At 40.9% G+C, this 12,903-nt stretch overlaps 1 protein-coding gene across 1 annotated transcript in view; it reads left to right on the top strand.

Annotated features, from left to right (window-relative positions):
* The window catches only part of EFCAB2 (EF-hand calcium binding domain 2), a 117,766-nt gene extending 105,261 nt beyond the window's left edge, over nucleotides 1–12,505 (top strand). The window contains exons 4-7 of the mRNA XM_052653962.1: nucleotides 6,465–6,544; nucleotides 7,132–7,174; nucleotides 7,279–7,345; nucleotides 12,390–12,505. Coding sequence (XP_052509922.1) covers nucleotides 6,465–6,544; nucleotides 7,132–7,174; nucleotides 7,279–7,345; nucleotides 12,390–12,505 — 306 coding nt within the window. The remainder of the gene's footprint in view (nucleotides 1–6,464; nucleotides 6,545–7,131; nucleotides 7,175–7,278; nucleotides 7,346–12,389) is intronic.
* Nucleotides 12,506–12,903: the final 398 nt, after the last annotated feature.

Here is a 12,903-nt window from a genome sequence, read left to right as displayed (position 1 = left end):
GCACCTGACTGCCCTTGAGGACCACGAGGGGCGCTTTACCTGTCTGTGCTAGAAGGGCCTCAAGTGCAAAACAGGTGAAAACAATTGTGTTTTACCAAGGTAGAGGGAGAAAGAGTATTTGCCACATGCTTTGAAACTTAGATAAATGTTGATTTAAAAGTAATCCCACAGTATTTACATATTTATTGAGATGGCTCCTTATTGGGCCGGAGGATGCAAAGAGGCTGTGGAATGGCTGGAGGCCCTGTGCTAGCCCGTCGAGGCGGGCCCCTTCGTGTGTCAGGGAAGCAGGGTATTTTCTTCAGATTGCCTCTGCCACCGTAGTTCTTTGGAGGAGGAGAAGCCAGGTGTGTTGGGGCCTCAGTCTTCTTCCAGGTAGACACCTGCTGGCTATTAAGAGGAGCTCCTCCTATAAATGGTGCTTGAAGGCTAAGCTGGAGGTCTTCCTACATAGAGGTTTTATTTCCTCTGCATTCATAAATGCTCCCGAGCTTGCTTTCTAATTATTACCTCCTTTCTAGCACATTAGCCTTTCTCTTAGATGAAACAGACCAGATTAGAACTTACTTTGCCTCATTCACGTGCACAATAACAAGATATATTTGTTTCGTTTTTGTCTTTTGAAGAGGAGGAAGATGTGACAGATGGCTGGCTGTTACTCTCCTCTCCTTTCAGCCCAGGAAGCAAGTAGGGGAACAGCAGGGTGGAGACATCACGGCTGCTGATCTGCAAACCCTCTTCTCTAGGCCAGGGTTCAGGGGCGAGGGACAGGCATTAGACATGCCTAGCAGCTTAATACATTCATGCCACATTCCACGTGGCATTTCACAGAGAGGAGTCAGGATCAGACTTCTGTAAAAAGCAGTTCCCTATGGTGGGTCAAGGAGGCTGTGTCTAAAATTTTACCACCAGAGATCGATTCTTTTAGGAGGAGGTGTCATTGCAGAATATAGAACCAGAAGTGTGTACACTACTGATTAAAATAATAATCATAATAATTCAAGGTTTACAAAGCACCTTTATGTCATATTTCTCACAACATTTGTGTGCAAGTGCATGAAGTTTGGTAGAACTGCTGTAACAAAGTACCGCAGACAGTGTCTTAAACAACAGAAATTTATTGTTTCACAGTTCTGGAAGCTAGAAGGACAGAATTAGGCAGAGTTGGTTCCTTCTGTTGGCTAGGAGAGAAGAATCTGTTTTAGGCCTGCCTTCTTGGCTTGTAGAGCTTGTCTTCATGTTCACATGACATTCTCCCTGTGTGCCTTTCTCTGTCCAGATTTCTTCTTTTTATTAGGACATCAGTTATATTGGAGTAGGGCCCACCCTAATGACCTCATTTTAAGTTGATTACCTCACTGAGGGTAAACTTGATTACCCTGTCTCCAAAGAAGTCACATTCTGAGGTGGACCAGAGATCAGGACTCCAACATATGAACTTAGGGAAGATATAACTCAACCCATAACTATCTATATATGTTTACATACAATATATGATAAATTGTGGTTCAATATTTTATATATTTCTATTAAATTTTAAAGGCATTTAAATAATCATTGAGCCATTATTGCATAACATTTATAGAAACTAGTGTTTTTGTCCTGTCTTACTCATGGCCTCATAAAGTCAACTAGTTTGTCCTGCACCAGAAGTAATAGAAGCACTTATTATCCTCCCCTCTATCCAACCATTTCCAGATTGTCAGGCAGGTTGTTCTATCCTGCTTTTCTTGCTTCTCTTCTATGATAGAGAAATGTACCATATTTTTAAAATGCCTTTTAAAAAACAGTGAAATCAAAATAAAACGTGGAGTTCAGTAAATAATAATAGGTCAGTATTGGTTCAATGGATAAGTTACAATGAACCAAGTATCAGTTCAGCTCAGTTCAGTTCAGTCGCTCAGTCGTGTCCAACTCTTTGCGACTCCATGAATTGCAGCACGCCAGGCCTCCCTGTCCATCACCAACTCCCAGAGTTCACTCAGACTCATGTCCATCGAGTCGGTGATGCCATCCAGCCATCTCATCCTCTGTCGTCCCCTTCTCCTCCTGCCCCCAATCCCTCCCAGCATCAGAGTCTTTTCCAATGAGTGAACTCTTCACATGAGGTGGCCAAAGTACTGGAGTTTCAGCCTTAGCATCATTTCTTCCAAATTTAGAATGGACTGGTTGGATCGCCTTGCAGTCCAAGGGACTCTCAAGAGTCCTCTAACACCATAGTTCAAAAGCATCAATTCTTTGGCACTCAGCTTTCTTCACAGTCCAACTCTCACATCCATACATGACCACGGGAAAAACCATCGCCTTGACTAGATGGACCTTTGTTAGCAAAGTAATGTCTCTGCTTTTGAATATGCTGTCTAGGTTGGTCATAACTTTTCTTCCAAGAACCAAGTATAGTTGTACCATAATAATGCAAGGGTAAACAGTAGAGGAAACTGGGAGGTATATGAGAACTCTCTGCTATCTGTAAATCTAAATCTATTCTAAAATATGTATATATAATAAAAGCTTTTAATAATATAAGGTAGTGTCTAGTATATGTTATACAGTTCATTAATACTGTATTTAGAAATATTATATAATTGTACTATTTTCATGCCATTGCTTATATATCTCTTAATACAAAAAGAGGAGATTAGATGTGGCCTCTAGAGGACAGTGTTGAGTCATAGAAAGATTTTCACACTGTCCAAGTTGAAGATGGACTTACATATTTTTCTTCTTACTTTTTTAACCCCAAGGCCTTTATTTGTTCCTTATCTCTCTTTAAAAATATCAAGGAAAATATATGCCTCATCTGCTATCCTGATTCACTGGAGTTTTGCTTTAACTTATTATTTTTGTGAAGTTTTAGGCCTATACAGATCCATCAGGCCATTTGGCTGTACACAGAATAGCGTTTCACCTGTGTTCAGAGCACCAAGGGCTTCTGGAAGTTGTCCAGGAGCATGACCATGGTGGGGTAGGCGTTATGAGGGACATAGGATGTGTCTGTGACTTCTCACATGATGGAGAGCGTGCTGTAGAGTTGAACTCCCTTTGGAAAAACTATGAACCGTTTGTGGATTGATGAGCGTGCTCATAACATAGGATTTTTGCTCTTGCATGGTGAAGACTGTTGGCTCTGCAGTTTGTTGAGGGTACAGGGAAAGGGAAACAAACTATAGCGCCAGCTTCTGGAACAGATTTCTGGATTAATCAGAATAGAAATGCAACCTTTTAATTTAAAAATGATCCCTCTGGAGGCAGTCTCATTAGATTGGCATTTTAGTTTTAAGCAGTTTGTGCGGCTGGGAGTTAGAGTGCTACTTAAGCACGTCTGAACCACAGCCACAAATCACAGCCACATGAACACTGATGTGCAAACTGCTTGCCTTGGATCTAGAGGCAGCTGAAAACAATTGCTCATGTATCGATGGCCTCAGAAATTCTGAAACACATCATTCTGTCATTAGATGGATGCCATTTCTTACTGATAGTGGAGTTCAAGGGCTTGCCTCATACTAGGTGAGAATCTAGTATAAACATTAAAAAATAGTTGTCATTTGATGACAGTGCATTCCACTTAGCAGCACCTATAGATTTCTTATCTTTTGCTCAAAGAATAAATCTTTTAAAATCGCCACTGTTGAATCAGAATGTGTGAGCTTTCTAATAGGATTTTTGAAAGGGAGTGGAACATTTACAACTTCTCATAAATAGCCTGACATGAAATTTAAAATGAATAGAGTACTGTTCAGCCACACAATCAAGGCTGAACCTTTTGAGCTTGAGTCTTCCTCATTCTCATCTAATAGTTCTGGGTACCAAAATTGTTAGGTGTTGTCTTAGTTAGCAGTGGTGTAACAGTGTTCCGCAGAGCATCTAGTTATTTAATGAATAGTACAGTCCTTGAGATTCATTGGTTCCCTAATCTGGTCTCTTAGCCAGTGTTCCTTATGTCAGGGGAAGCATTAGTCCATCTCATTTGTGCAAGTCAGAATCCTGGGAGTTGTCCTTGGCCCTCTTTTTTCCCTCATCCTTGCCTGTAATAGATGCAGTACCAGGTTTTCTTGGTTTTATATCTTAAGTGTTTCTTGAAAACACCTACTTCTCTCTCCATGGCCACCGCTCTCTGATCCAAGCCCTTGGCATATCTGCTTAGACTACTGCAGAAGCTGCCTTACCCACAACCAGTGTGATTTTTTAGACACACATCTATGAGACCTTCAGTGATTTAGGGTAATGGTGTCTTGGGATAACAACCAAAGTCATGTACGTGGATGGTAATACCTTGCAAGGTCTAGTCCCCATTTCTCTCTCCAGCCTCATCTGAAAACATTCTCCGCCTTGCTCCGTATGCTTCAGCCTCCTGGGCTCCGGTGCATCCCACAGGGTCTTAGTGCCTGTAATTTCATCACCTGGGAGTGTCTTTCCCTGCTGTTTTTGATTACCTTTTACTCATCCTTTATAATAATCAACTCAAGTGTGATTTCTGTATGAATGCATTTCCTGATAATTTGGCCAAGAAAAGTTTTCTTTTTTCTGTACTCTAATAGACCTTTGCTCCTTTACTTCATTGTTTCTTACATAAACTTATAATTAGACACTCAGCTTTGTGGTTTTTTTGATGGATTTATGCCTCCACTTTCAGAATATGAACCCTGTGAGTGGGGACCACGTCCAAGTATCAGTCAGTCAGTCAGTCAGTCAGTTCAGTGGCTCAGTCGTGTCCGACTCTTTGCGACCCCATGAATCACAGCACGCCACGCCTCCCTGTCCATCACCAACTCCCAGAGTTCACTCAGACTCATGTCCATTGAGTCGGTGATGCCATCCAGCCATCTCATCGTCTGTCGTCCCCTTCTCCTCCTGCCCCCAATCTCTCCCAGTATCGGGGTCTTTTCCAGTGAGTCAACTCTTCGCATGAGGTGGCCAAAGTACTGGAGTTTCAGCTTTAGCATCAGTCCTTCCAGTGAACAGGACTGATCTCCTTTAGAATGGACTGGTTGGACCTCCTTGCAGTCCAAGGGACTCTCAAAAGTCTTCTCCAACACCACAGTTCAAAAGCATCAATTCTTTGGCACTCAGCTTTCTTCACAGTCGAACTCTCACATCCATACATGACCACAGGAAAAACCATAGCCTTGACTAGACGGACCATTGTTGGCAAAGTAATGTCTCTGCTTTTCAATATGCTGTCTAGGTTGGTCATAACTTTTCTTCCAAGGAGTAAGCGTCTTTTAATTTCATGGCTGCAATCACCATCTGCAGTGATTTTGCAGCCCAAAAAAATAAAGTCTGACACTGTTTCTACTGTTTCCCCATCTATTTCCCATGAAGTGATGGGACCAGATGCCATGATCTTCATTTTCTGATTGTTGAGCTTTAAGCCAACTTTTTCACTCTCCACTTTCACTTTCATCAAGAGGCTTTTTAGTTCCTCTTCGCTTTCTGCCATAAGGGTGGTGTCATCGGCGTATCTGAGGTTATTGATATTTCTCCCGGCAATCTTGATTCCAGCTTGTGTTTCTTCCAGTCCAGCGTTTCTCATGATGTACTCTGCATATAAGTTAAAGAAGCAGGGTGACAATATACAGCCTTGACGTACTCCTTTTCCTATTTGGAACTAATCTGTTGTTCCATGTCCAGTTCTAACTGTTACTTCCTGACCTGCATATAGGTTTCTCAAGAGGCAGGTCAGGTGGTCTGGTATTCCCATCTCTTTCAGAATTTCCCACAGTTTATTGTGGTCCACACAGTCAAAGGCTTTGGCATAGTCAATAAAACAGAAATGGATGTTTTTCTGGAACTCTCTTGCTTTTTCGATGATCCAGCGGATGTTGGCAATTTGATCTCTGGTTCCTCTGCCTTTTCTAAAACCAACTTGAACATCTGGAAGTTCACGGTTCACATGTTGCTGAAGCCTGGCTTCGAGAATTTTGAGCATTACTTTACTAGCATGTGAGAAGAGTGCAATTGTGCGGTAGTTTGAGCTTTCTTTGGCATTGCCTTTCTTTGTGATTGGAATGAAAACTGACCTTTTCCAGTCCTGTGGCCACTGCTGAGTTTTCCAAATTTGCTGGCATATTGAGTACAGCACTTTCGCAGCATCATCTTCCAGGATTTGAAATAGCTCCACTGGAATTCCATCACCTCCACTAGCTTTGTTCATAGTGATGCTTTCTAAGGCCCACTTGACTTCACATTCCAGGATGTCTGGCACTAGGTGAGTGATCACATCATCGTGATTATCTGGGTCGTGAAGCTCTGTTTTGTACAGTTCTGTGTCTTCTTGCCACCTCTTCTTAATATCTTCTGCTTCTGTTAGGTCCATACCATTTCTGTCCTTTATTGAGCCCATCTTTGCATGAAATGTTCCCCATTATCAAATCCCCAGTACTTGGCACAGTGCTTGGAAAAAGTAGCTGGTCATTACATTTGCTGAATGAATAAGAGGCTGTTTTTTACTGATTGTCCAGGTGGAGGAAGAAGAACCCACTGGATACATTCGATTTGAAAAATTTCTACCAGTGATGACTGAAGTCCTACTGGAAAGAAGGTAAGAAAGTAAACACAATTGTTGAGGTAATGATTAGAATTGCATTAATTTCAAAACACTTGGCCTTTTCACTTTGTATGTTATACTCAGCCAACGTTTATCACAGAATAGCTTCCTCCTAGTTTTTCTCTACACTTCTGAATGGCCAGTTGGTATGTTCTCAGAAATATCCACCACTTCAGTATTAATCTAATAATCAAAGTGTAATTAAAGGGCAAAAAAGCTGCAAAAAGCATAAATCAACAACATTCTTATTAGCTTCTGTTTGAATTATCAATGATAAATAAGAATTAACCCTAATTATTTTTCTAAAGAAAGTGTAGCATTAGCTTACCATAGTTTGTTTACTGTAGGAATTTTGTTCCCATAATGATGAAAAAAGCTAACAGATAACATTTAACTAAGTATTCCTTGTGGGTATGGAGTACTTTCAACTTTATTATCTAGAAATCCAAAAATATTTCAGTGAGGGATGAATTATTATCCTAGTATGCTAGCAGCTTTATTTATTTTTTTAAATGCAATCATTTGTTATTTGGAGATTGAGCTAAATACTGTGGTGTTTACTCCTTTTATTGCATAATTAGATATAGACCAATTCCAGAAGATATCCTTCTTCGAGCTTTTGAGGTATGTAAGCCACAAATTTTACATATATTTTTATTTATGTGAAAAAAATCATCATGTGGAATTTTCATTAAAAAAAAGAACACCTATCTTTTCCTTCCCCCTAGGTATTAGATCCAGCTAAACGTGGATTTCTTTCTAAGGACGAACTGATAAAGTATATGACTGAAGAAGGTGAGAGTGATTCATTACTTATAAATGAAAGTCGCTCTGTTGTGTCTCACTCTTTGCGACCCCATGGACTGTAGCCCACCAGGCTTCTCTGTCCTTGGATTTCTCCCGGCAAGAGCACTGGAGTGGGTTGGCATTCCCTTCTCCAGGGGCTCTTCCCCACCCAAGGCAGATTCTTACTGTGTGAGCCACTAGGGAAGTCTTGTTACTTGTTAACAATGACTTATTTAAGTGATTAATAATTTTAAAACAATTATGCAAAAGTTCTAGAGGATACTTTGATCATTCCAGTTAAAAGAAGTTACTTAGTATTCTTATCATTTTGGTTTTGGAGTTTTGTGGTGGATAAGAGGACAAAGGGTAAGTTAAGAGGGGATGGATTATTGCCTTATAGGATTTTGTAAAGTATAATGATACTTCTATAAATTGAAGTCATTTCATTCACTTAGAGTATTTCCAGAATAAAAGGTATGTCACCAGGAAAACATGAACTATCAATCATTCTTGTTACTAGATTGAAGATTTCAACTGGAGTCTGTAAAAACTCCCTGTTTTTTTTTAAGAAAAAAAAAGGTTTGTTCATGTTTCTTTTTTGTCTGTGGTGGGTCTTCACTGCTGTGTGCAGGCTGTCTGCAGTCGCAGTGGGTGAGTAGGGTCTGCGTCTCTAGCTGCGGTGCACAGGCTTCTTGCTGCGGTGGCTTCTCTCGTTGCAGAGCATGGGCTCTAAGGAGCTGCAGCGTGTGGGCTCAGCAGCTGTGGCACAGGCGCTTACCACATGCTCTGCAGCACGTGGAATCTTCCTGGACCAGGGATCGAACTGGTGTCCCTTGTATTACAAGGCAAATTCTTAACCAGTGGACCACCAGGGAAGCCCCAAAATTCCTTTTTTAAAGAACTTTTCAGTTGGTAAAGTTAGGGGCAATACAGCCTCAAATGTATATATGAATTCCATTAAATTTTTCATTTTTATGCTAATAACAGTGAATATATTTGCTTTGCACTTAAACTGCACACACACACACACACACACACACACACACTTATACATAATACCTGCACACCTCTGTAAGGCCAACATATTTTCTTTAGGAATTCTCTCTACTTAGTCTGATGTGTAAACTTGTTTTCCCTGAGTGTCAGTAGCCTAATGGACATGCTCTTGAAACCATTCTCATGGTTTCATATATATATGGTTTCATATATATGGTTTCATGGTCTCACCTGCCCTCTTCCCATATAAAGTTAGAACTCTTTCTCTGTCTAGTTCACTAGTTCACAGATGAGTCCTGAGTAATTCACAGTTGCTAGTCAGTTGAGACAATCAGAAGCGCATGAGATTTTAAGTACAGAAGACTAAGACTGTGTCTCCATGTGCCACTGGTTTGACCATTTTGACTTGATCCACCATTAGGTGAGAATACAGAGGGTGAGAGTGAATGTGACATGATTGTTAAAGCTGCCACCCAAGAACTTATGACCCTCTTAAAATTATCTTAGGGATGAACTTTGATGGAAATGTGATGTTTCAAAGCATCAGCTTAGGGATTAAGCTAAGGGAAATAAATACTAGGTTATATCAGGCAATATGAATTTAGTCAAAAGGGCCAAATCATTAGTAGGATGTGCCTACTGTGTGTAGGTAAGGGATCCAAGAGCATTGAGAGGTAATAATACTAAAATCTGCTCCCTTTCTCAAGGAGATTATAGTCTTACAGGAGGGAATAAAACAATTCAAAATGTAAGATAGTAGAAAAAAGTGAGTATCAGAAGATCAGTGTGGTCTGGACCAGCCTGGAAAGCTTGTTCTGGGAAGACTTTAAGAGAAAATAGGTTTCTAAAGATAGTAGAATAATCTGGGTGAGTTATCAGGAGAAGGGCTAAAATATTATCCATTATAGCACTCCCTTACATCATACGTCTCAGCAGGTACTCGTTAAATTAATGAGTGAGTGAGGTAGAATGGATGAGGAGCTGATGAGAGGAAGACATCGACTGATAAAAAGCATGAACAAAGACGGGGAAGTAGGAATGAGCATGATATTTTTGGAGACTGAGAAAACTCAGAGGGTCTTGTTGGCAAACAGTAGGAAATGAATCTAGAGGGGTTAACCAGGACTAGATTGTGGAGGCTGAGGCTCAGGAGACTTTATCCTGTGGGCAGTGGAGAAGCACTGTAGGGTTTTGAGCAGGTGAGCTGCGCAGTGCAAGAGGGATTGTGGAAAGGTTGACCTGGGGCTGGTGGGCTTGTGAGAAGAGCAAGAAAGAGGTTAGACTGGGGAGACCAGTTAGGAGGCTGGTTCAGCATTTTGAAGGTATCCCAATAAGGGCTATATCTAGCAGTGGCAATGGGAATGGAAAGAAGGGTTTGATACAATAGTACTGTCTGCAGCAAGATCCACAGGTTATGTATGATGAGCAACTGAGTGCAGGGCACAAAGAGGGGAGCTGAGTCAAAATAACAAGGCTTTGGCCTGGGTGGTGGGTATTAGGGTAATGGTACTCACTGAAATAGAGGAATCAGACCGTGGTGCATCCAGAGACAATGCAGCTGTTCACAATATCCACAGAATATTAATCAGTTTGAGAATATGCATTCTAAATGCCCAGGATGTTATATGATGAACATCAGAAGTCACACTGAATCAAGCTCCTACAGGATAGAAGTCCACATGTGTCTAGGTATGTGTATGGTGTCAAGTAGTATTTATTAGCAGGAAAGATCTCAAAAGAACTTTTTTGAACTAACACATATTGCTGCCTGTGTGCCAGGCAACGTTCTAAGTGCTATTCAAATAAGAACAATTTTAATACTCATAACAAACCTATGAACTGTGGTGTTGGAGAAGACTCTTGAGAGTCCCTTGGACTGCAAGGAGATCAAGCCAGTTAATCCTAAAGAAAATCAATCCTGAACATCATTGAAAGAACTGATGATGAAGCTGAAGCGCCAATACTCTGGCCACCTGATGCGAAGAGCTGACTCATTAGAAAAGACCTAATTCTGGGAAAGATTGAAGGCAGGAGGAGAAGGGGACGACAGAGGATGAGATGATGATGGCATCACTGACTCAATGGACATGAGTTTGAGCAAGCTCCGGGAGATGGTGAAGGACAGGGAAGCCCGGCATGCTGCAGCCTATGGGGTCGCAAAGAGTCGGACATGACTGAGTGACGGAACCACAACAGCAAACCCATGAGATAGTATTTTACAGATAGGAAAGCAGACACAGAGAAGTCAGGGACTTGCCCGGGATCTTAAAGCTAACGAAACAGTTGAGCATTTGGACCCAGGCAGTCTGGCCCCCAAGCTGTGCTTTTAACGATTAAGCTATTTTCCTCCCATCCTTAATCAAATACTACTTGTTTCTTTCCTTGCTTGAGGAAGCAGTGACTACCTTCTGAATTTCGCTGTGAACACGGCCTCGTTCCAAGTGACCGAGTGCAGTTCCTGGACCTCGACTTGTTCTGCTGGCGTGCAGATCCAGCTCCTCCAGGCACTGGCTGGGGCTGCCTGCCTCTTCTCCTCGTGTGCTGGTGTCCTGAGCTCTAAGCCGGGATTCACAGTTCTTACCTCTCAGGAGGTGGTGCAGAGATTAACTTAATATCTGTGAAGCACTTAGATCAGTGCTTGGCAAACAGTGGGTCTTGATAAATATTTGTTGTCTGTGTTCTCATAAGGACTCCCATATCCATCAAAGTTCATTGGCAGTGGACTTAGTGTTTACCAATTAGGTTATAAGAAAGATTCAGAATTTGTCTTTTTTGGACATTTTAGGCATTCTTTCTTTCCTTAGGATGTAAACATGATTTCAAAAAAACACGAGCATGTTCCATTGTTTGGTAATACTATCATCATCATCATCAAAACCCCCACTTGAATAATTTCTGTATTAGTAACTGAATTCCACCTTAGAAGGCATCATAGTTTGTAGTAGCAGGTGACTTAAGTGCGTAAGGTAGGTAACTCTCAGGCCTTGGTAATTTATCTACTTGGATTAATGCTCTTTAGGAATAAGGTGACAATTTGGATGTTTCTGTATTTTGGTTTAATATCAGAACAAAATTCTGTCTTAAATAGATGACGACCTTTCCAATGTTCTTCCTAAATTTGCTTTTCATCTTGGTGAAACCAGTATCCAAGATGGCCTTCAGTTGTTACCTGAACCCAAATAAAGCTCACAGATTTTCTATCCAACTTTTGGTTTCATTTGACAGCAACACTGGGCCAAACTATAGCAAAGAGGACTGGTTTGAAATGACTGGTGAACGGCATGTGTGGTCACTGGGTGCAGCTGAGACACTAAATTGATCTACCCTCATTAGAGGATATTCATAGACATTCTTACACTTTGGACTTCCCCGGTGGCTGAGACAGTAAAGCGTCTGCCTACAATGTGGGAGACCCGGGTTCAGTCCCTGGGTCAGGAAGATCGCCTGGAGAAGGAAATGGCAACCCACTCCAGTTTTCTTGCCTGGAAAATCTCATGGACGGAGAAGCCTGGTGGGCTACAGTCCATGGGGTCACAAAGAGTCGGACACGACTGAGCGACTTCACTTCCACTTTCACTTACAGTTTTAAACCATGTTATCTGTTGTTCAGCCTTTCTGCATAGCAACCGTTTCATCCTTTCTTCATATGCTTACTAAATATAATGATTAGACTTCCTATAAAACTGTGATTTCAGGTTAATCCTTTTAATTGCCTTTTTGGCAATTTTGGTGATTTTAATTTAAATAAATAGAAAACCTTATTTATTTATGTTTTCATGTCCTCCTGCTGTTTTGGCTGAAATGATTGATGCTAAAGGTTGCTTGAACTATGCTATCTGCAAGGTAAAGTAACTCCAAGATTTGCCAGGAGTACGAGAGCATACTCTTTGAACCTCTGATTGTCAGGATGTGCTGGCTTTATGGCCCCAGGGAGAGTAACCGGCAACACAACGTGGGATGGTGGGGCTCCATGGCAATTTAGTGGATTAGTGGAAAGAAAAAAAAAAAATAAATGAGATGATTGTAAACGATGAGTGTCCTTTCTTGTTCCTCCCAGGTGAGCCTTTTTCTCAGGAGGAAATGGAAGAAATGTTGTCTGCTGCAATTGATCCAGAATCGAATTCAATTCTTTATAAGGACTACATAACAATGATGGTGATAGATGAGAATTAAACTCTCTAAAGACTTCATTTCTAATTGAAAGTATAATTTTAAAGACTGCTTGTCCCTGTTAATTTCACATTTTATCTTATAACTCCTACATATTGCTAATTAATGCCTTGTGACAACTATTTCAAGATATTTTGTTGTTTAAAGGTGCTCATACAATTTAAAATACAGATCTATTTAGCATGTCTAGCCTAATGGAATGACACATTACATTGCTAATTAAACACATTGCTTTTAAGCTATTCATAAAATATTTAACATTATCCATGGGTTATTGTTAATGTTCTACAATAAAACCCAGGTTGCTTTCAAATTAATTAAGCTGACAAAAGTAAAGACTGATTAGAAAGACCTAAAGTTTAGCATATGAAGATCTTGGGATGAGGCAGGATGACCACAGA

Source organism: Budorcas taxicolor, chromosome 16, assembly GCF_023091745.1.
Source record: "Budorcas taxicolor isolate Tak-1 chromosome 16, Takin1.1, whole genome shotgun sequence".
NCBI lineage: Eukaryota > Metazoa > Chordata > Mammalia > Artiodactyla > Bovidae > Budorcas > Budorcas taxicolor.
This window is presented reverse-complemented; position numbering and strand designations above follow the sequence as displayed.